Source organism: Vulpes vulpes, chromosome 1, assembly GCF_048418805.1.
Source record: "Vulpes vulpes isolate BD-2025 chromosome 1, VulVul3, whole genome shotgun sequence".
Taxonomy (NCBI): Eukaryota; Metazoa; Chordata; class Mammalia; order Carnivora; family Canidae; genus Vulpes; species Vulpes vulpes.
The window spans coordinates 64,848,756-64,868,893 of record NC_132780.1 but is presented as its reverse complement, the minus strand read 5'-3'; the positions used below and the strand labels follow the sequence as shown (position 1 = coordinate 64,868,893).

The 20,138-nt window shown below is 42.1% G+C and overlaps 1 protein-coding gene, 1 long non-coding RNA gene and 1 pseudogene across 2 annotated transcripts; 2 read left to right on the top strand and 1 right to left on the bottom strand.

The window, feature by feature from the left end:
* Nucleotides 1-2,137: 2,137 nt before the first annotated feature.
* Nucleotides 2,138-8,315, bottom strand: LOC140599897 (uncharacterized). Its single transcript, XR_012002919.1, has 2 exons — nt 8,268-8,315; nt 2,138-4,237 (listed from the first exon to the last, which is right to left on the bottom strand). It is a non-coding gene; the product is annotated as an uncharacterized lncRNA (long non-coding RNA).
* CALHM6 (calcium homeostasis modulator family member 6) lies at nt 4,057-9,725 on the top strand. The gene is made up of 2 exons (XM_072765681.1): nt 4,057-8,457; nt 9,164-9,725. Exons 1-2 carry the CDS (start codon nt 7,921-7,923, stop codon nt 9,584-9,586), a joined length of 960 nt encoding a protein of 319 aa, XP_072621782.1. The 5' UTR covers nt 4,057-7,920; the 3' UTR covers nt 9,587-9,725.
* A 9,142-nt stretch (nt 9,726-18,867) lies between these two features.
* Nucleotides 18,868-19,193, top strand: LOC112922694 (cytochrome c oxidase subunit 7B, mitochondrial pseudogene; annotated as a pseudogene).
* The last annotated feature ends 945 nt before the right edge of the window (nt 19,194-20,138 follow it).

The following is a 20,138-nucleotide window of genomic DNA, read 5'->3' as shown; positions in this document are numbered from 1 at the left end:
AAGCAATCCCTAAAGAGGGGAGAGTTACTTCCTAAAGGAGCAGGGTGTGGAGCCCCCAGAGCTGGAGCAAGGAGAATATGGGGCTCTTAGGAAGGCCAAGACTCTATCTATAAGACAGTGGTGTCCCCCTGGCCTGGTTTTCTAGTTGCCCTGAAGATTGCTTGTCAGTGTATATAGGTGAAAAGCCATTTCAATTCACTAATGAATTCCCAAAGTGCTTTCTAATATCTGCCCCCCACTCCCTCCTCCTCCTATAAGAAAAGACCAATAACACTTTAAAGGTATTTCCTTTCTTTTCTTACTGTTCTTGTATAATTTGACAATAGCCCCTCAGGAAAGGGATCTTGGGATAAATCAGAATTCTGTCTACTAGGAGTCACCTCCCCTTCCCTAACACTCTGTGGCTCAGTCAGGAGCAGCTCCCAGCCTACATTAAACAATATCTTAACTCACCCAAATGCTATTGGTTTTCTGGATTTTCTCCCATACATAGATGGCTTTTAATGAAGCTAGACCAAAACAGGTAACTTCTGTAAACTCGGGAAAAACTAGTCTGGATCAACATTTAAAAGAAGTGATGGTGATTTCTAAACAGCTGGAAGCTGAAGGTCCTGCTGTCCTTCTTCAGAAGCTCCACTACCTAACCATTCAACCACCTCCATTCTTCTCCACCTGCCTTTCGTCTCTGCTTTGTTCCTATGCCATTATGGGTACCTAGAAGACCCTACAGAGCACAGTTGAAGCCCTCTCTGAAGCAAGCAGAGGCTTCTTACATCTCATTTCCCTCAAGCTTGGATAAATGCCACCCAATCCCACCTTTCCATCTGGTCTTTTCTTCTTCTCCTCCTACTGCTTTTTTGCCATCTTCCAGTTCTCAAACACTCCATTCCTTTATCTTCTATATCCTTCAAACACAGTCGGTTTCTTCCTTGGACTTACTACTTTTGGCAAGAAGAGGTGAATTATTGGCATTCCAGGTTCAAGGATCAACCCTTAGTATAAGCTCTGTGTGCACAGAAGGAAGGACAAACAAGAGCCTGTGAAATTACCTCTTCCTGCACTTGTTCTTCAGAGATTCTCCATTAGATCAAAACATTTCATGTTAGCATTTCTTTTTTTTTTTCAAAGATTTTATTTATTTAATCGAGAGAGAGAGAGAGAGAGACAGAGACAGAGACAGAGACAGAGACAGAGATAGAGGCAGAGAGAGAAGCAGGCTCCATGCAGGGAGCCTGACGTGGGACTGGATCCCCTGTCTCCAGGATCACGCCCTGGGCTGTAGGTGGCGCTAAACCGCCGAGCCACCTGGGCTGCCCTCATGTTAGCATTTCTTTTTTTTTTTTTTTTTTATGTTAGCATTTCTTAATTGTAGAAGGAACACATGCAGGTTAAAAAAAAAAAAAAAAAGACAAACACTAAAGAAAGATAAGTAAGTCTCTCACCCTGCCTTCATTCACAACCTTCAGCCTTACTTCTCAGAGGTAAACATTTGACAGTATTTTTTTAATCCTGCAGAATATCATACACATCAGCAAGGGACATACATATATTTTCTTTTTCTTTTCTTTTTTTTACACGAATGTACGACATGCAATGTTTTTATCTTTTCCAATTAACATGTCAACTCTGTCTTTTCACTCATATCAGCACATACAGATCTACCTCAATCATAGGCACCTACTTTGTATTCTATTGCATAGATGTGAATGTTTTAAATATGCAGATCTTTCATGTGACATATTCCTTTTAAATGTTATTTCATTTATGTATTTTAAATAATCTCTACACCCACTGTGGGGCTTGAACTCATACCCCCCAAGATCAAGAGTTGCATGCTTTACCAACTGAGCCAGTCAGGCGCTCCTCATGCGATCAATTGTTTTAGGGAGATTTTTCCTTTATTCCTTTAATCTTCTTTGCTATTTATTATTATTATTATCCTTGGAAATCCAAATCTTTGATCATAGTTCACAAACTAGTAAACTGAATTTAACAGCAGGGGAACTGGGCTTGTGATGAAGCAAAGTATAAGTAAGCGGCCATTGACAATGAAGCTCTAGCACACATTAAAATCACCTGTGAAATAATTTGAGTCAATGGAAAAACATTATGTAATTTACCAAAATTCCTAATAGACTTTTTTTTGGCAGTTTTAGACCTTTATTTGACAATCAACAATTAGTTCTCATCCACATTAACTGCCTGTAGATTTTTGAAGGTGGTGACAGGTACATGGGTAACCAACATATAGGGCTTGTTTGGTGAATATTCATCAACATTATGTTTTCTGGACAACTGCACATGGATATGGTATGGAACATTCCTTATTCCTTTGGCCCAGAGAGTGTGGTTGAGCCTGGTGTCAATGCACACATCTGGAGTTCCCATCTCCTTCACAGCAAATTTCCAGATCTCTTTGAGTGCCTGAGGGGCATGCTTCTTGAAATCCATGCCATGGATGCACTTGTGAATGTTGATGGTGTATTCTCTAGTCACTACCTCATTGATGGCGGAATGTCCCTTCTTCTTTTCCTCACCACCTTTCTTTGTGGGAGCCATTCTGCTGGGTCCTGGTTGAAAAGGAGGCTAGACCTGACTTTTAAGAGCCATAGAAGGATGGACACCTGGGTGGCTCAGTCTGTTGAGTATCTGACTCTTTATTTTAGCTTGGGGTCATGATCACAGGGTCATGGAATTGAGTCCCATGTTGGGCTCCACATTCAGCACAGAGTCTGCTTAAGATTTTCTCTATCTCGGGGCAGCCCTGGTGGCTCAGCGGTTTAGTGCCGCCTTCGGCCCAGGGTGTGATCCTGGAGACCCGGGATCGAGTCCCGCGTCGGGCTTCCTGCATGGAGCCTGCTTCTCCCTCTGCCTCTCTCTCTCTCTGTGTCTCATGAGTAAATAAAAAAAAAAATTTTTTTTTAAAAAGATTTTTCTCTCTACCCCCTATACCCTCTGCTAATACTCTCTCTTTCTCTAAAAAAAGAAAAGAAAAAAAAAGGAGCCATAGAAGGAAAACTAGAACCTTTTATAGACTTACGGTGTCAGATGATGATGACGATGATGACAACAGTAATGACAGCAAAGACTGGCCATATCTAGGTTCTCAGGGTTAAAATAATCATCTTTTGTTTAAAAAAAAATAGTGTGTGAATCAGTGAATATTTAAAATTTTGTGATAGGTTTGGAAAATTCATGCTAAGAAAAGGGGAAAATAATCTGTAAAAAGGTCACTTGAAATGTAATGGGATTGCCATTTTAACAAATGACATTCCTGTGTCTGGGAAAGTGTCTGATCTTTCCCTCCTTCTGCTCTATACTTCCATTGAAAGAACTTTTATAAACATTCAAAAATCTTAAGATAATAACAGGTTCAGATTTTCAAATACATAACATAAACAATATGTCCATAAATTATAATGCACAGAAAAGTATTCTTTAAGATTAAGAATGTCAGATCTAAATTTACTTGTTATTTTTGGCACCTAAAGTTGTGCCTTGCACATGGTGGATATTTAAAATACCCATGAATTTTTATTTGATTCTCATGGGTGGGTCTTGAGACCAGGATCAACACTTTGTTAGAATCTAGAAGTCACATTCCAAGCAGGGTCATACCATTAGTCTGAGTTCTCAAAAATGTTTGAAAACTAGCTCACTTGAAAACAACTACAAGGACCTCTTAGATTCACAGTGTGGAATTCTTTCAAGAGTTTCTTTTCTAAGAATTTTTTTGTGGTTTCTGAACCCCATTCCTGACAATGATGATGATAGTGCCAAGAAACAAAGTACTACAGTTAAAACAAAATCCATAACTATTGGTTTTCCAATGTGCTTACCATGAGAATCTTTCACTCATTTTATAAAAGCTAAAGTAAATTGGTGTTAAATTATAGATTTTCAGAAGCTAAAGTAAATTGGTGTTAAATTATAGATTTTCAAAAGTGTAAAAGTCTTTCAAATATTACTTGGTCTACTCTCAAGAGAAAATTCTTGAATCCTGTCCACACCATTAGTATATTACTCTATTGCCACGGAGCACTGAACTTCTCAGCAATGTCTTCTCCAAACAGAGCCAGGTATAGAGGACTGAGCAATCTTCAATAGACTCAGAACTAGAACCATCCACTGCTTCAGTGATGGCAGGGGTAGAGGTCAGGGTACTGGACTCAACTGCTGGGACTGGGAGAAAATTCAGATTGGCAGGCAGAACTCAGACTCTCACAATTACAGGAACCTGTAATAAGCACAGGGTGATAATTAGTATCTGGGAGATACATGACTGAGGGAGCACAGTGGTGGCAACCACAGGAGGTAGTGTTTGGAGACGCGAGCAGATAGCATAGTAAGTCAGGATGCAGCTCAGTCTGAAAGGAGTTTCAGGGGCAGGACTGCAAATCACATGCTCTGGTGTCTATAAGGCCCCTAAACCTGACCTTCCACCTGCAGCTCTGCCCTCATAATGTGCCAGCTACCTTCTCACCTTTAATATTCCAGCAAGCTAGCTTTCTTTCCAACCATAGACTATCGAGCTCCCTTGCATCCCAGAGCCTAGGTCATTCACATCCATCCTTAAATACCCTCTCCTTACAAAGGCTTTCTCAGGACACTCTCTACCACACAATTCCATTTAATTATTTGCATAACCTTGAGGAGTTTCCTCCTCATTATTTATCTCCACAGTAATGTAAGCTCAATGAAAGGAAGGTATTTGTTTGTCTTGTTTCTTATTGTACTCAGTAATTCCAGGCACTTTTGTAGGTTCTTATCATATTCTGGGGGTTTGTTAAACATTTAAATGAATGACTGAATGAACAAATGAACTAATTAATACACTGTTAACAAATTAATTACTCTAGCTGGGATAGGAGACTGACAAGATGGAAATTTCTGTAACTAAAAATGTTTGAAACCAAATCCTTGGGGCGTCTGGGTGGCTGGCTCAGTGATTGAGCATCTGCCTCTGGCTCAGGTCGTGATCCCAGAGTCCTGGGATCGAGTCCCACACCGGGGGTCCCAGCAGGGCACCTGCTTCTACCTCTGCGTGTGTCTCTGCCTCTCTCTCTGTGTGTCTCTCATGAATAAATAAATAAAATCTTAAAAAAAAAAAGAAATCAAATCCTTGATGAAATAGCAGGATCTAGGAAGAGGAAGAAAGCTATCACCAGATACAAAAGTATTAATAAATGAAGGGAATGAACACAGATGGCAGGAGGGAGGTTGGGGGAGGAGGTTGTGCTGAGTAGCTTGAGCCTCAACGGAGAATAAACTATTAGAAGAATGGAAAAGCCTGGGTTTAGACATTGTAACGGGAGAATGCCAGCCAGCGCTCCCTCTCGTTTTGAGAAATGTGGGAGAACAAAATAAACCTTATTCAAGAGGACAGAGGGCACATTTTAGTTAGGTGACAGTTAAGGGAGATTTGGACAAAGCCATCTGCATAAAGGTTATGGATACAATGGGATTTGTTCACGATGGTATATAGAAAGCGGGGAGTGGGGAGGCAACATCTTTAGGAGATGTGTGGTGGGAGGGAAGAAGAGGCTAGCAGTAAGAGGGGCAGAGTCACCTGAGGGACAAGGGAGGAAAAAAAATTGTTTTGAAATGTAGGAATAAAGAGATGATCATCATAGCAGAAATGATGCACCTCAAATACGGAACTTGGCTGCAAGTTCACAGGAAACTTTGCAATACGCGGTTTAATCTCAGAGAAGAGGGCCCCAACCATCCTGCCTGACAATTTGGACTCACACATACAGCATAGATTTTCACTTAAATGCTACAGAATCATGGTTTTGTGCCAGGCACTGGTAGTGGGAGGTAGCTACAAAGGCAAGTTAGGCTCAGAAAAGACTAATACCTTTCTTTCCCCTTCTCTAACAATTCACACGGTTGTGTAGCCCACTTAGTCTTCCCAAGTAAATACGGCAAACCCAGTGGATGGGTACTGACAGTAACCAGTTCCCTGTGACTTGCCCACCCAAAACCAAACCAGACACCCTCCTTGTAGCACGGTGGACCACGAAGGGCCCACCAATTCTCTTAAGGGGGTAGAGGATCACTGAGTCACTGAATATAATCCTTGCTCTACAGCCGAGCATTGATATGGATTCTTAAATCATACGCAATTATGTGTTGTCTATTCCCAACATTGCAATGTAAGAGGTAATCCGTCACATTAAACACTGGTTTAATGAGATACATCCTATAAATAAAGGTGCTGTACATATGCTGCTCAATGTGCTTGTCTCAACCGATCTTGAAAGGTGAGGACTATCATCCTGCTTTTACAAATAAAGATACAGTGGGACGCCTGGGTGGCTCAGCGGTTGAGTGTCTGCCTTTGGCTCAGGGCGTGATCCTGCTTCTCCCTCTGCCTGTGTCTCTGCCTCTCTCTGTGTGTCTCCTATGAATGAATAAACAAAATCTTAAAAAAAAAAAAAAAAAACATAAGAGTCTCAGAGGGGTGAAGTTATTACACACACACACACACACACACACACACAGTGTCCCCCGCCCCCTGCTCCAAAGCCTATGTTTTTTCGAGTACACCTCACCTCACCCTGGAGCCACACACGGTAAGGCTCGGTTTCTCAGTAGTGGTTACATTTTGAGTCAGAGCAAAGCTGCTTTGAGGAAAGTGAAGGTGGAGGAAACATGGTGGTTACATGTAGCTGCAGTTTGAACTTCTGGGGGATCAATTAGTGTTTCCTGAATAACCATGTCTCCCCTGCCTCTCCACTTACCTCTGATCAGCGTGGTGGTCACTAAGAACTGGACAGTCGTCCAGGGCCTGGCAGTGTTGGGACATACCTAATAAAAGAGCCAACCCAATACACTCAGTCTAATGTTCTGTGGGTGATCAGGGGCGAGAAGGGTCAGTGTGAATTAGGCTGGTGATCTGTCCAGAAGGGGGACAGGAAGGGAACAGAAGATCACAGAGGTCCTGGGACTTGAGCTGGGCTTTGTTGTGAATCAATTTGTGAAAGAGAAACCAGAATTTGTCTCTTGAGTGTTTCCTGTAAGTGACTAGGTTTTGGGTAATCGTCTGGCCTGAGTGGGAGTTGGCCTAGGAAGGGGGGTAGCTGCGATAGGGGAGATCCTGGCATTGTCTGCTCACACCTAGCTAAAATTTACTACTCTTATCATCGGGCAGCCGCACTGATTCGGGAAGAGTAAACAGGGTCCCCCCAGGTGGCTTGTCGGTTGGGTGGAAACAAAGGTGACAACGGGAGGGGGTCCGGGGTCCGTCCTCAGTCCAGTCCCGGAACTGTTGCGAGAAAAGTCGGTGTGTCAGCCAGAGTGGGTCCACTTGCAAGAAGAAAGTGAAAGCTCTCGGAGGCCTGCGAAGCCCTCTTCCCCTGTCCGGAAGCTGCCCTTGAGCAGCCTGGAAAGCCCCAGAGCTTGGCCCACCCGGAGCCCTGCAGCAGCAGCAGCAGCAGCACCAGCATCGAGGCCCAGCAGCAGCAGCAGCAGCAGCAGCACCAGCAGCAACAGCGAGGCCCGTCAGTATCAGCAGCACCAGCAGCGAGGCCCAGCAGAACCAGCAGCGCCAGCATCGAGGCCCAGCAGCAGCAGCAGCACCAGCATCGAGGCCCAGCACCAGCACCAGCAGCACCAGCAGCACCAGCAGCGAGGCCCAGCAGAACCAGCAGCGCCAGCATCGAGGCCCAGCAGCAGCAGCACCAGCATCGAGGCCCAGCACCAGCACCAGCAGCACCAGCAGCACCAGCATCGAGGCCCAGCACCAGCACCAGCACCAGCAGCACCAGCAGCACCAGCAGCACCAGCAGCGAGGCCCAGCAGAACCAGCAGCACCAGCATCGAGGCCAAGCAGCAGCAGCACCAGCAGCGAGGCTCGTCAGCACCAGCAGCAGCAGCAGCACCGGCAGCGGCGGCGGGGCCCGAGCCCGGCGCCCCATGGAGAAGCTGCAGACGGTGCTCGACCTGCAGCTCAAGCAGCACAGGGCGCTGGGCTACGGCCTGGTGAGCCTCCTGACGGCGGGCGGGGAGCGCCTGTTCTCCACCGCCGTGTTCCAGTGTCCCTGCAGCGCCGCCTGGAACCTGCCCTACGGCCTGGTGTTCCTGCTGGTGCCCGCGCTCGCCCTCTTCCTGCTGGGCCTCGTGCTGAACGCGCGCACCTGGCGCCTGCTCACCGGCTGCTGCGCGCGCAGCTCGCGCTCCCGCGCCCGGGGCTGCGGCGCGGGGCTGCGGGGCGCCGTGGTGTGCGCGCAGCTGGGCGCGTCGGCCGCGGTGGCGCCGCTCACCTGGGTGGCCGTGGCGCTGCTCGGGGGCGCCTTCTACGAGTGCGCGGCCGCCGGGAGCGCGCCCCTGGCGCGGCGCCTGTGCCGGGGCCGCGCCCCCGCCTGCGAGGCCCAGCTGCCGCTCGCGCCCTGCCTGCCCGCCCAGGGCCCCGACGCGCAGGGCCTCCTCCGGGAGCTCAAGGCGCAGTCGCAGGTGAGGCGCGGGCGCGGGGGCGGGGCCGCAGCCGGGGGAGGGGGGCGCAGCCTGCACCGACCGGGGCGCGGGGGCAAACCAGGGCGGCGAACGAGGCGCGCGGGAGCTTCAGGCCCCGCTCGGAGCCCGGGAGCCAGCCCCGTGCAGTCCGGGTCGAGCTGTGTGTCCGGCTGCAAGCGAGCAGAGTTGCTGCAGCAAAATGGGTCGTCCCGGCCCTGAGGCCGCCAGCCCGCGCTCGCAGCTCCGAGAGTCTTGAAAACCAACGCTGGTTTCTTTGGCTTCGCCGAAATTCCGCGTTTGGGATTCTAGCGGGCAGATGGGCAGCCTCCTCCCCGGGCCGGGCCCTGGGCGTGACCTGGAAGGCGGCATGGGGGGTTCGCGAGGTTACCAACCCCTTCTTTCTCTTAGGAGAGGAAGACCTAAAACTGTTGCTTGTTCGTCATAATCAACTGTGAGCAGTTCAGACTTTATGGAAGGATTTTTTTTTTTAAGATTTTATTTATTTATTTATTCATGAGAGACACAGGCAGAGGGAGAAGCAGGCTCCATGCAGGGAGCCCGATGTGGGCCTCGATCCTGGGTCTCCTGGGTCACCCCCTGGGCTGAAGGCAGGCCTTCAACCGCTGAGCCACCCCGGCTGCCCGGATTTTAAAACTTGTTTCTAAAAAAATGTGACTAAATTGCTGTTTTGTTGTGCTTTCCGAAGGTGCTGGGCTGGATCCTGATAGCAGTTGTCATCATCTTCCTTCTGATTTTTACATCTGTCTCCCGATGCCTATCTCCAGTTAGTTTCCTGCAGCTGAAATTCTGGAAAATCTATTTGGAACAGGAGCAGCAGATCCTTAAAGCTCAGGCCACAGAGCATGCCATGGAACTAGCAAAAGAGAATGTTAAGTGTTTCTTTGAGTGCTTACACCCAGAGGAATGCAATACCCCCAGCATTAAAGACTGGCAGCAAATTTCATCTCTATATACTTTCAATCCGAAGGAGCAGTACTACAGCATGTTGCACAAATATGTTAACAGAAAAGAGAAGACTCATAGTATCATATCTAAAGAAGGAGATGCAGTGATTCCTGTTCTTGGCTTTGTAGATACACCGGGTATAAACACTACTGCTGAGTTATGACCTTGTTAATGAATACACAGAAAGTGCTTTTGAGTTATTGCTTCATTTAAAAAAAAGTTGGTATTGTCTGATTGCTTTTTTTCCCCGATTTTTCAAATTGTGAAAACAATTTTTAATCAAATAAAAAATTATAACTTTACCTATTTATTATATTCATTATATTAAAAAAGGAAGCAAAGTCAAATGATTCACTCAAAGTAACAAACTGGAACTAGATCAGAAGTTTTTTAATCCCTGGTCTAGGGTCCCTTTCACTGAATAATAATGCTGTCAAATAAAAGACCTCAGTAAGCAAAATCTAAAAGAATGAATGAACTCCTGACCTTTCTTCTAGGTTATCTAATGTTAATTTCAAATTCACTTTCTGGCAGATAACACACTGTTTGGAACATTGAAATACCTCCTGCAAACAAAAAAGCAAAAACGAAAAATTATGAAAAGGAAAGTAAAATTTAAAAAATATGAAATGTGGAAAACTAGGATAATTGCGAGCAAAACTGTTGGTTTTCATTTGTAGAATCAGAGGGAAAATTTTAAAGCTGTTTATTACGGGAAATTTCAAATATGCACAGAAGTAGAGAGAACAATGTTATGAGCTTAGGTACATTCATTACACAGCTTCAACAGAGCCATGTACTCTGTGTCTACACAAATATTAATCATACTCTAAATGTGGTTCTGCAACTTTTCACATAAAATATCATTGTTCCGTGTCCATTTATAATAATTTCCCTCATAAGAAATTACAGCATAGTATTCTATTGATTGGTAAGATATGGTCCCTTTTTTGTTAAAAAAAAAATACGCATAGAAATATACATACACGTTCACAAAGTATATAAAGATATGCACCAAATTGTCAAATTTGGCCAATTCTCAAGACTAATAATGAGGCAAAGGATTTTTTTCTTTAAACCTCATGTGTTTTTGATCTTTGGATTTTTTTTTTTTTGTAATGAATGATAAATGTTAACTGTATAATTAGAAAAGATTAAAAAGAATCCTTAGAAGGGTGAGGGCTCTACACTCAACAGGAGATTTTATGTGTCTCTCTTCATTTTGTTTTCACAAGTTTGTGGGATACCCATGAAATACATCACTCACACTTACAAGTGAGGAATTGAAGGTTAGAGTGGTTACGTTACTAGGCCAAGGTCATACAGTCACTGGGAGGCAGAACTAAATCTAGGGGACTGAGCCTCTCTGGATTGCGTGGTTCAAAGTGGCCGCTTGGTGTTTTTATTACTGGGCCAGGTTTTTCCCATTTTAGTCCACATGCCCTCATGAGCAGAACAGATGTAGATGTCCTTAGTGACCCTTAATGTTTTTCATCTCATTCAGGAACTTAGTAACTGATGATAACTGAGACCACTTTGAATAAACACAGTGATATCTGGACACAAGTTATTTCAGGGTGGGAACATGGTCACCACTATTTGGTAGGACACTCTACTCCTAGGAGCCTGGCCCCATACAGACCACAGTATGGGTTCACAAGCATTTCTACACTCTGTCAACCCTTGAACATTTGGGGCTTACCCACATAGTGGGGCTGAACCCCACATAGTCGAAAATCCATGTATAACTTTTGACTCCAGCTCCCAAGCTTAACTCCTAACCTATTGTTGACTGGAAGCAGTAATGATAACATAAACAGTTGATTAACATGTATTTTGTATGTTGTATGTATTATTTACTGTATTCTTACAGTAAAATAATCTAGAGAAAAGAAAATGTTGAGAAAATCTTAAGGAAGACAAAATATATGTACAGTATTGTACTGTATACAGAAAAATCCACGTAGAAGTGGACCCGTGCAAATCACATCTGTGTTGTTCAAGGTCCAGCTGTAGTTATTTGCTGGCTCACCAAATGATTCTTATAATAACCCTGGATTTTTTTCTTTTAATAACCCTGGCTTTATGTTGCCCTAAAGGCTTAACCTTAGAAGAGATTCAGACATGGCACCTGCTAATAATATTTGCTGCGAAACAACCATATTGTTTTAAGAAATGATTCCACACAGTGTTGAGTTCAGCAAGATGAGACCATTTACAGAGCATAGTAAGATTAGGCATGGTCTCTTTTGCTCCATTCAAAACCATGGATAGAAATATGAATGCTCTACAAACTGACTAAAGAAGCAAGTCGAGGGAGCATCTGCAAAAAGAATTAGCCCCCTACACAAATGGGTCTGGCCAAAAAACATCTTGAAACCCCACCCCTAGGTTTCATAACACCTTATCTACCAGGTGGCCTATTGTAAAGAACTCTTCCTATGATAAAAGATGGAGAAATGTTCCCTGAGTCAGCCCCAGCAGCCGCCACCATTGTCTATTTTGTCCATGGCAAACTCCCACTGAGCGCCTATCGTGTGTCAGACACTGGGTCTGCCCTGAAAGTAGGCTGTTGGTTGATTCTGTTTTGTCTCTTCCTCTTCATTGCCTCCTTACGCAATCTCTCTTGTGAACTGCAAAATGAGGACTGCGGAATTGATTATATTACATTCTCATCTAAGGAAAGAGAACTATATCAAAAAAAGGGATGTGGTCTGTCAAGATCCTTTGCCACAAGGAACAAAACATTAAAACCCTCCAAAGGAAATTTCTATAAGATTGGGCAATTTTTTGTCATTTAAAAATTGTGGGATATCCAGCCTAGAGAAGAGTATATGAAGTATTTGTGTGCATTTTAAAGAATAATTACACAGTAAACATCTATGTAACCACCCCCGAGGGGAAAGGAAAAGTACCTCTCCAGCAGCCCAGAAAACCCTGACCCTACCCAAGTGTCACTTTACAGTTTCAACTCTCTCTGCCTGAAATTGGGGCGGTGTGTGTGTGTGTGATAATTTCCTTCCTTTTATTTATAGTTTTGCCACTTTTTTTGCATTCCTAAATTATTCATGGTTATTTTTGTCTGTTTTTGAACTTTTTATGAATGAAAACATTCTCTAATCAATTCTCTAAGAATTACCTTATCCTCTTTTTTGTTTTTATTTGATGGATTCATCCATAGTATGTCTAGAATAACCTATTTATTTTGATTGGTGGATAGTATTCTACTACATGAATATAGCAAATCCAGTTATCCATTTAACTACTGATGGACATTCGGTTTGTTCTCAGTTTCTGGCTCTTATAAGCAACGCTGGAGTGAACCTTCATGTATATGAATTCTGGTATACATGTGTAAGTGTTGTTTCAGAATGTGTTCCTGGAATAGATGGAAGCATGAGGGCATATACATATTCCAATTTGCTAGATAATATCACATGTTTGCCATAAGGGCTGTGCCAATTTACACTACTATGAGACTTCTCACTGCTTCTCGCTGACAACACTTGGTATTTCCAGTTGTTTACTGTTTGTCACCCCGGTGAGTGTGTAATGGTATTTCTCATTGTGTGCGTGCTTTTTAAAATTTCTTCAAATTTTATTTATTTGCGAGAGAGAAAGCAAGCGGGGGCAGGGGGAGGAGCAGATGGGCAGGGAAAGAAAGGGGAAAAGAATCTCAAGCAGACTCTGTGCTGAGTTTAGAGCACACGGGGCTTGATCTCAAGACTCTGAGATCCTGACCTGAGCCGAAATCAAGAGTCAGACTCTTTACTGACTGAAACACCTAGGCACCCCTCTCATTGTGGGTTTTTTTTTTCTGTAATCCACTTTGAATTAATTAATTAATTAATTAATTAATTATTTGTTATTTTTTAATTTGTTTTTATTGAAGTTCGATTTGCCAACATATAATGTAATACCCAGTGCTCATCCCATCAAGTGCCCTCCTCATTGTGCTTTTTAACTGACATCTTCCTAACCATGAAAGCTTTATGGCATCTTTCCTTGGTTTACTAGTTGTTTGGATATCCTCTTATGAAATGCCTATTTAAGCCTTTTGCCCATTTTATTTCTATTTGGGTTGTCTGTCTTTTTCTTATTGATTTATATTATTTCATTGTAATTCATCCATCTAGACTAACAGATATTCACTAAATGCTTACTTTGTTCTGGGCACGTTCTGTGTACTTGGGATACATCAGTAAACCAACAACAAAGACGCTGCTGACTTTGTGAAGCTGGCATTCTAAAGGGAGAGAAAGAGCACAAACAGTAAGGATAGTAAATAGGCAAATAATTGAATGTAAGGAAGAAAAGAATATGGGAGGGGGGGTAGAAAAAGGAGAACATTAAAATGCTAGAGTTCTGAGAGCTGTTGTCTTCACTGAGCAGTCACCTTTGAGCCAAGCCTTGAAGAGGTGAGGACTTAGTTGGTGTGGCCTAGGTAGTGAGCTAGGGGACAGAGGCGGCCATGGGGTCAGAGAGTTGAGGGGGGTCTCTGGGCTACTGTAAGGACTTTGGTTTGGTTTTTACTGTAAATGAACTGAATAACCACACACATTCCATACAAAGCATAAATCAACTGATAACTGAGTTAGACCATTGGATACACTGAGATAATCAACAGAAAGCAAGAGCATGTTAATTTAAAAAAGAGGAAGTGATGCCCTCTTTTAGTCTATAGACAGCCACAGTCCTGGAGTTAGGGAAATGATGCCCAAGACCTAATGAAAGATGTTACTGTGGAATTAAACCAGATGAAAAGTATGTGTATGTGTGTGTAGATCTGTGTGTGTGTGTGTGTGTGTGTGTGTGTTTATGTGAGTGCTCTTATAGTGCCGTGAGGACATTTTTGAAAGTCTTTTTCTTTTTCTTTTCTTTTTTTTTTTAAATGGGAGAGTATTAACTTAAGGAAACTTGGTTTGATAGGTTATTTATAATGGAGATAAATGAGCTTCTATATTCAAAAGAACTTGTGTAATCAGAGATTGCTTTTAAAACTTTGAGGGTCATTACTTTTTTATACCATACACAAAAGCATATTCAAAATGGATGAAAGACCTAAATGCAAGACAGGACCTATCAAAATCCTAGAGGAGAACCTAGGCAGCAACCTCTCTGACCTCGGCCACAGCAACTTCTTACTAGGCATGTCTCAGGAGGCAAGGGAAACAAAAACAAAAATGAACTACTGGGACTTCATCAGGATGAAAAGCTTCTGCACAGTGAAGGAAACAATTAGCAAAACTAAAAGGCAGCCTACAGAATGGGAGAAGATATTTGCAAATGGCATGTCTGATAAAGGCCTACTATCCAAAATCTATAAGAACTCACCAAAATCAACACCCCAAAAATAAATAAAACAGTGAAGAAATGGGCAGAAGATATGAATAGACCCGTCTCCAAAGAAGACATACAGATAGCCAACAGACACATGAAAAAATGCTCAACATCACTTATTGTCAGGGAAATATAAATCAAAACCACAATGAGATATCACCTTACACTGGTCAGAATGGCAAAAAATAACAACTTAGGAAACAACAGATGTTGGCAAGGATGTGGAGAAAGGGGAGCCCTCTTGCATTGTTGATAGAAATGCAAACTGGTGCAGCCACCCTGGAAAACAGTATAGAAGTTTCCCAAAAAGTTAAAAATAGAGCTACTCTATGACCCAGCAATTGCACTCTAGGTATTTGCCCAAAGGATACAAAAATGCTGACTTGAAGGGTCACATGCACCCTCATATTTATAGCAGCATTAATAACAATAGCCAAGCGATGGAAAGAGCCCAAAATCTACCTGATGAGTGGATAAGGAAGATGTGGTATATAAATACAAAGGAATATTTCTCAGCCATCAAAAAGAATGAAATCTTGCCATTTACCATGATGTGGATGGAACTAAAGTGTATTATGCTAAGCAAAATAAGTCAGTCAGGGGACACCTGGGTGGCTCAACTGGTTAAGCGTATGCCTTCGGCTCAGGTCATGATCCCAGGATCCTGGGATTGAGCCCCAAGTCAGGTTGCCTGCTCAGCAGGGAGGAAGGAGTCTGCTTCTCCTTCTCTCGCTGCCCCTCTCCTCTGCTCATGTCATCTCTCTTTCAAATAAACGAATAAAATTTTTATTAAAAAAAAGAACTAAGTCAGCCAGAGAAAGACAAATATCATATAATTTCATTCATGTGTGGAATTTAAGAAACAGATGAATATAGGAGAAAGGAAGAAAAAACTAAAATAATATGAGAACAGAGAGGGAAACAAACCACAGGAGACTGTCAAGTATAGAGAACAAACTGTAAGTTCCTGAAGGGGAGGTTAGTGGGGGGATGGGCTGACTGAGGGATGGGCATTAAGGAGGACACTTGGGATGAGCACTGGGTGTTATATGTAAGTGACGAATCATTAAATTCTATTTCTGAAACCAATACTACACTATATGTTAATTAACTTGAAAATAATTTTAAAAATAAAAAATAAAATAAAATAGAGCCAATAGCATAATAATAGTGATAATTTTTGGATTTCATTAATTTTCAATTTAGGTTAAATAAGTTTTGAATTTGTTACATTTTTTAAATGCATTTATTTACTCTAGGAATTATTTTTTGCAGTAGAATTTATGATATGGCTTTTATTTACCTTGATATACATATATCCAGATAAGATATATATATATATTATATATATATGATTATATATCATTGTAAGATTATATATATATATATAAAATTGTGTGTGTGTGTGTGTGTGTATACAATTTTGTTTCCAATCCAAATGATTGATTTTGAAAGCCTTGGAAAAATAATTTAGAAAAATAAAACTCTGTGGGTCACTTTAAAGTTATTCGCCTTGTCAAGTTTGGGGCCCCACTTAACCAAACCCCTCATGCTCACAATCAACTTCTTAATACATTCATTTTCAGTTATTCAAGAAACATCCAAACGTATATTGAGAATACCAACTGAACGTGGGAGTCTTTATAATGCCATGATTAATAGCTCAGTCACTGAAAACAAAGTACTATAGACTGGGTGGGTTATAAACAACAGAAACATTTCTCACAGTTCTGGAGGCTGGGAAGTCCAAGATGAAGACACTATCAGGTTCAGCGTCTGGTCGGTGCCCACTTCCTGGTTCATAGATAGCTGTCTTCTCACATGGTATAAAGGACAAGGGAGCTCTTGGGGATCTCATCTGTAAGGACAGCAACTCCATTCATGAGGACTCTGCCCTTATGTTCTAATCACCTCCAAACTCCATCACACTCAGTGAATTGTGTTATTTGTGAGAACAAAGAACTTGGGGTGCCACCATTTTTTTAAAGATTTATTTATTTATTTTAGAGAGAGAGAAAGAGAATCTCAAGCAGACTCCCCTTTGAGCGTAGAGCCCAACATGGGGCTTGATTTCATGACCCCAAGATCATAACCTGAGCAGAAATCAGGAGTCATATGGTTAACCAACTGAGCCACTCAGGCATTGGGGCACCATCATTTTATAGCAAGTAGTCATCAAGACTGCTCTTTTCCAAGAGGGAAATTATTTCATCTTTCAAAGTTGCTTAAGCTGCAAATACACCCTGAGAAATGGCCTGGGTTAAAAGCAGTCAGAGCTTTGCATTCTTGGCATACTAGTGAGACATGTGAGAGCATGCACAATATCTTCTGACTTTCAAGACCTCTTTCAAATCACACTTCCTACTCAAAGCCTTCCCCAATGTCATCAGTCCACAGTGACTTCTTTCTCTGAACTCTTACGACTTCACCTCTCAAAGTCACTGTGGCACTTGATCGTATACCTCTTTGTATCATAACTGTGCTTTCTCAGCATGATTTTATGCCTTCTGAAGACTTTTAAAAAAGATTATCTTACAAATGCACAAAATAGTAAAAAAAAAAAAACTAACAACAAATTTCAAGTTTTCAATATTTTGAGATAAAACATATAGAGTATGACAGATGTTTCTTAAAATTTTAAGAGACAGAGTATATAACCATATAATAAATCTGCACTTATCATTCTTGGACTTGAAAACCATGTGTTCATGAATCAGGTGATCTCTTATATTATTTGTTGGTCTTTGTGCATGGCACTGCATTTCTTAAGGACAGATTATAGAATAAGAAAAGCAATTGTATAAATATATTTTAATATTTTACTTATACATAGTTAAACAAAATTTAGAAGACGAATGCTTTTTATTGTTTTGTTATTTTTTTCATGGAGTACCCACTGGCAATTTGGGTTTTGATGTTCCACAGAACACAGTTTGGGAAACATTACCTCAGATAATCAGAGGCAGATGGAAAATCAACTGTTATTTGGCTTACTTTGCACAGTCTATCCAAAAATAGCAACTTGGATAAACTCAAGTCTGAGACATGGTCAAGCTGTGGGGCAACTTTTTTCAAATGTCCAAGCAAGTAGATGGATACAATCTGGATTTATTAAACCATACTTTGTTTCACAGAGACCAGATCATCATGTGTTTAGGCATCTTTAAAGATACTTAAAAGCGCCTGGAGAGAGGGCAGTGCATAAAATCAAAAACAGATGTTTTGCCTCTCAAAAATCAAAACAGTCCGAACCCTTTTCTCAGCTCCCAACTCTGCTCAAGATTTCTTGATGAGATGACTGTTCCCATTCAATTCATATGCAATCTAAGAAGACTAACTTAAAATCAGTCCACATTCTTTAAGTCTGTTTGCCACTGTTCATACCAACAGAATCCCACAATTTTCCAGCCTCATAAGCACATTTATCCCAGCTAGCAAACTGCCTCCCTCTCCTTGCAGATGCATGATGAAGCTTTCTCTATAAAAGTCATTCATTGTCTTAAAAATCTAAACATTTATTCCAGATCCTCTAAGTTCCCCCTCCAACTTGAGATTGAATAATTTACATTAAGACTTGGTCAAAGGATGATTGGTGGTGAAAGACAACTGAAAGAGGTACTTCTGGTTAAAACGGTTGGGCTGAGGGATGCTTGGGTGGCTCAGTGATGGAGTGTCTGCCTTTGGCCCAGGGTGTGATCCTAGGGTCCTGAGATGAAGTCCCACATCGGGATCCCCACAGGGAACCTGCTTCTCCCTCTGCCTATGTCTCTGCCTCTCTCTGTGTGTCATGAATAAGTAAATAAATTCTTTAAAGGAAATTGTTTGTTTGAAAGTACATGTTCAACCACAATAAAACAAAGCAAAGGGTTTTTTTTTTTCACATCATAAAGCAAGTAGAGAAGAGGAGAAGAGAAAGTAAGACAATTTTTGGAATTTGGAAAGCAGATGGTAAATGACAATTTTTCTAATGGGCTTGAGAAATCTAAATCCCAAGCCAGAACTGGAGAAAGATAAGAAATGATATGATTGTGCCATGAGACTTTTCTTTAAAAGCTCAGGAATCATTTTGTGTTTCAGGGCTCTTTGCAAGGGTACTTGGCACGAAGTTGTAGCAAAGCAGTAACCGCAGTTGCATCGTTTCTGCCTTCAGCTTCAGGATGTTTCCCGTGGCCAGAAAGGCTCGAAATCGTCTCCGAGTTCAAAGCATTCCACAAACAATGGCAAGGCAGTCACCAGATTTCCATGACAAATATGGTAATGCTGTATTAGCTAGTGGAGCCACTTTCTCTATTGCTGTATGGGCATATACAGCAACACAAATTGGGATAGAATGGAACCTGTCCCCTGTTGGCAGAGTCACCCCTAAAGGAATGAAGGGATCAGTAATCCCAGCTGGTGTAATAATGAATTGTTTCAAAACCAACTCATAATTGATGCCAAGTGAAAGCACTGTGCACCCACTAAAATATGGCATGATTTAAGAAATAAAGTACATTTGAAACCTTCAAAAAAAAAAGAGCTTAGCAATCAGCAGCACCAGTTTCCTCTGGAAATGCGGGTGGTATGGGGGCTAAAAACAGCATTGGCTGAAAGCTTGTTTAAGAAGAATTGGTCCCTCAGGTCTCTGCCCCTATCCCAAGTGGCTTGGCAACTGCTTCTCTGTACCCTAGAGAAAGATGGGAATTTCAATCTCTACATACGGTTTTTCAAAAAGATTTCTGAACTAAGGAACACTTGGCTAGTTGCAGGCGGGGACATTATATTGAACAAATGGAAATTAAGTTAAAATGTGCATACTGAATTTTTATTTCCCCAACCTTCTTACCCAACCTGGCTCCCAGAACGCTGGCATTCAGGCCTTTATTCTCCAGGCTGTAGGTCAGAGGAGCCATATCTAGTAAATCTAACCACCTAAGAAAAGAGATTTCAATAAAACAACCCATTTTGAGATTCACATTTAAATTCCCCAACTTATTATCCTATATTGAAGTCCATAATCAACAAACTCTACAAAAGTTTGTATTTTATCCAATTTGAGTGGATAACCAGGGAGCTCCAGAGATTTGAAAGAAGTAAAAAAGGAGTCAAAACAAAGACTTGTTGGAAGCCTTGTTGGAAAAGGTTGCTTGGAAGAAATAAATTGTACACATTTTTTTAGGTTTTATTTCTTTATTTTAGAAAGAGAGAGGGTGTGTGCATGTGCAAGCAAGTTGGAGGAGGTTTAGAGGGGCATGAAGAGGAGCAAGCAGATGAGATTCTGAGCTCGGAGCCTGATGCAGGGCCAGTCCCATGAACCCAATATCAGGACTTGAGCTGAAACCAAGAGTCGGACACCCAACTGACTGAGCCAACCAAGTGCCCCGAAATTATATACT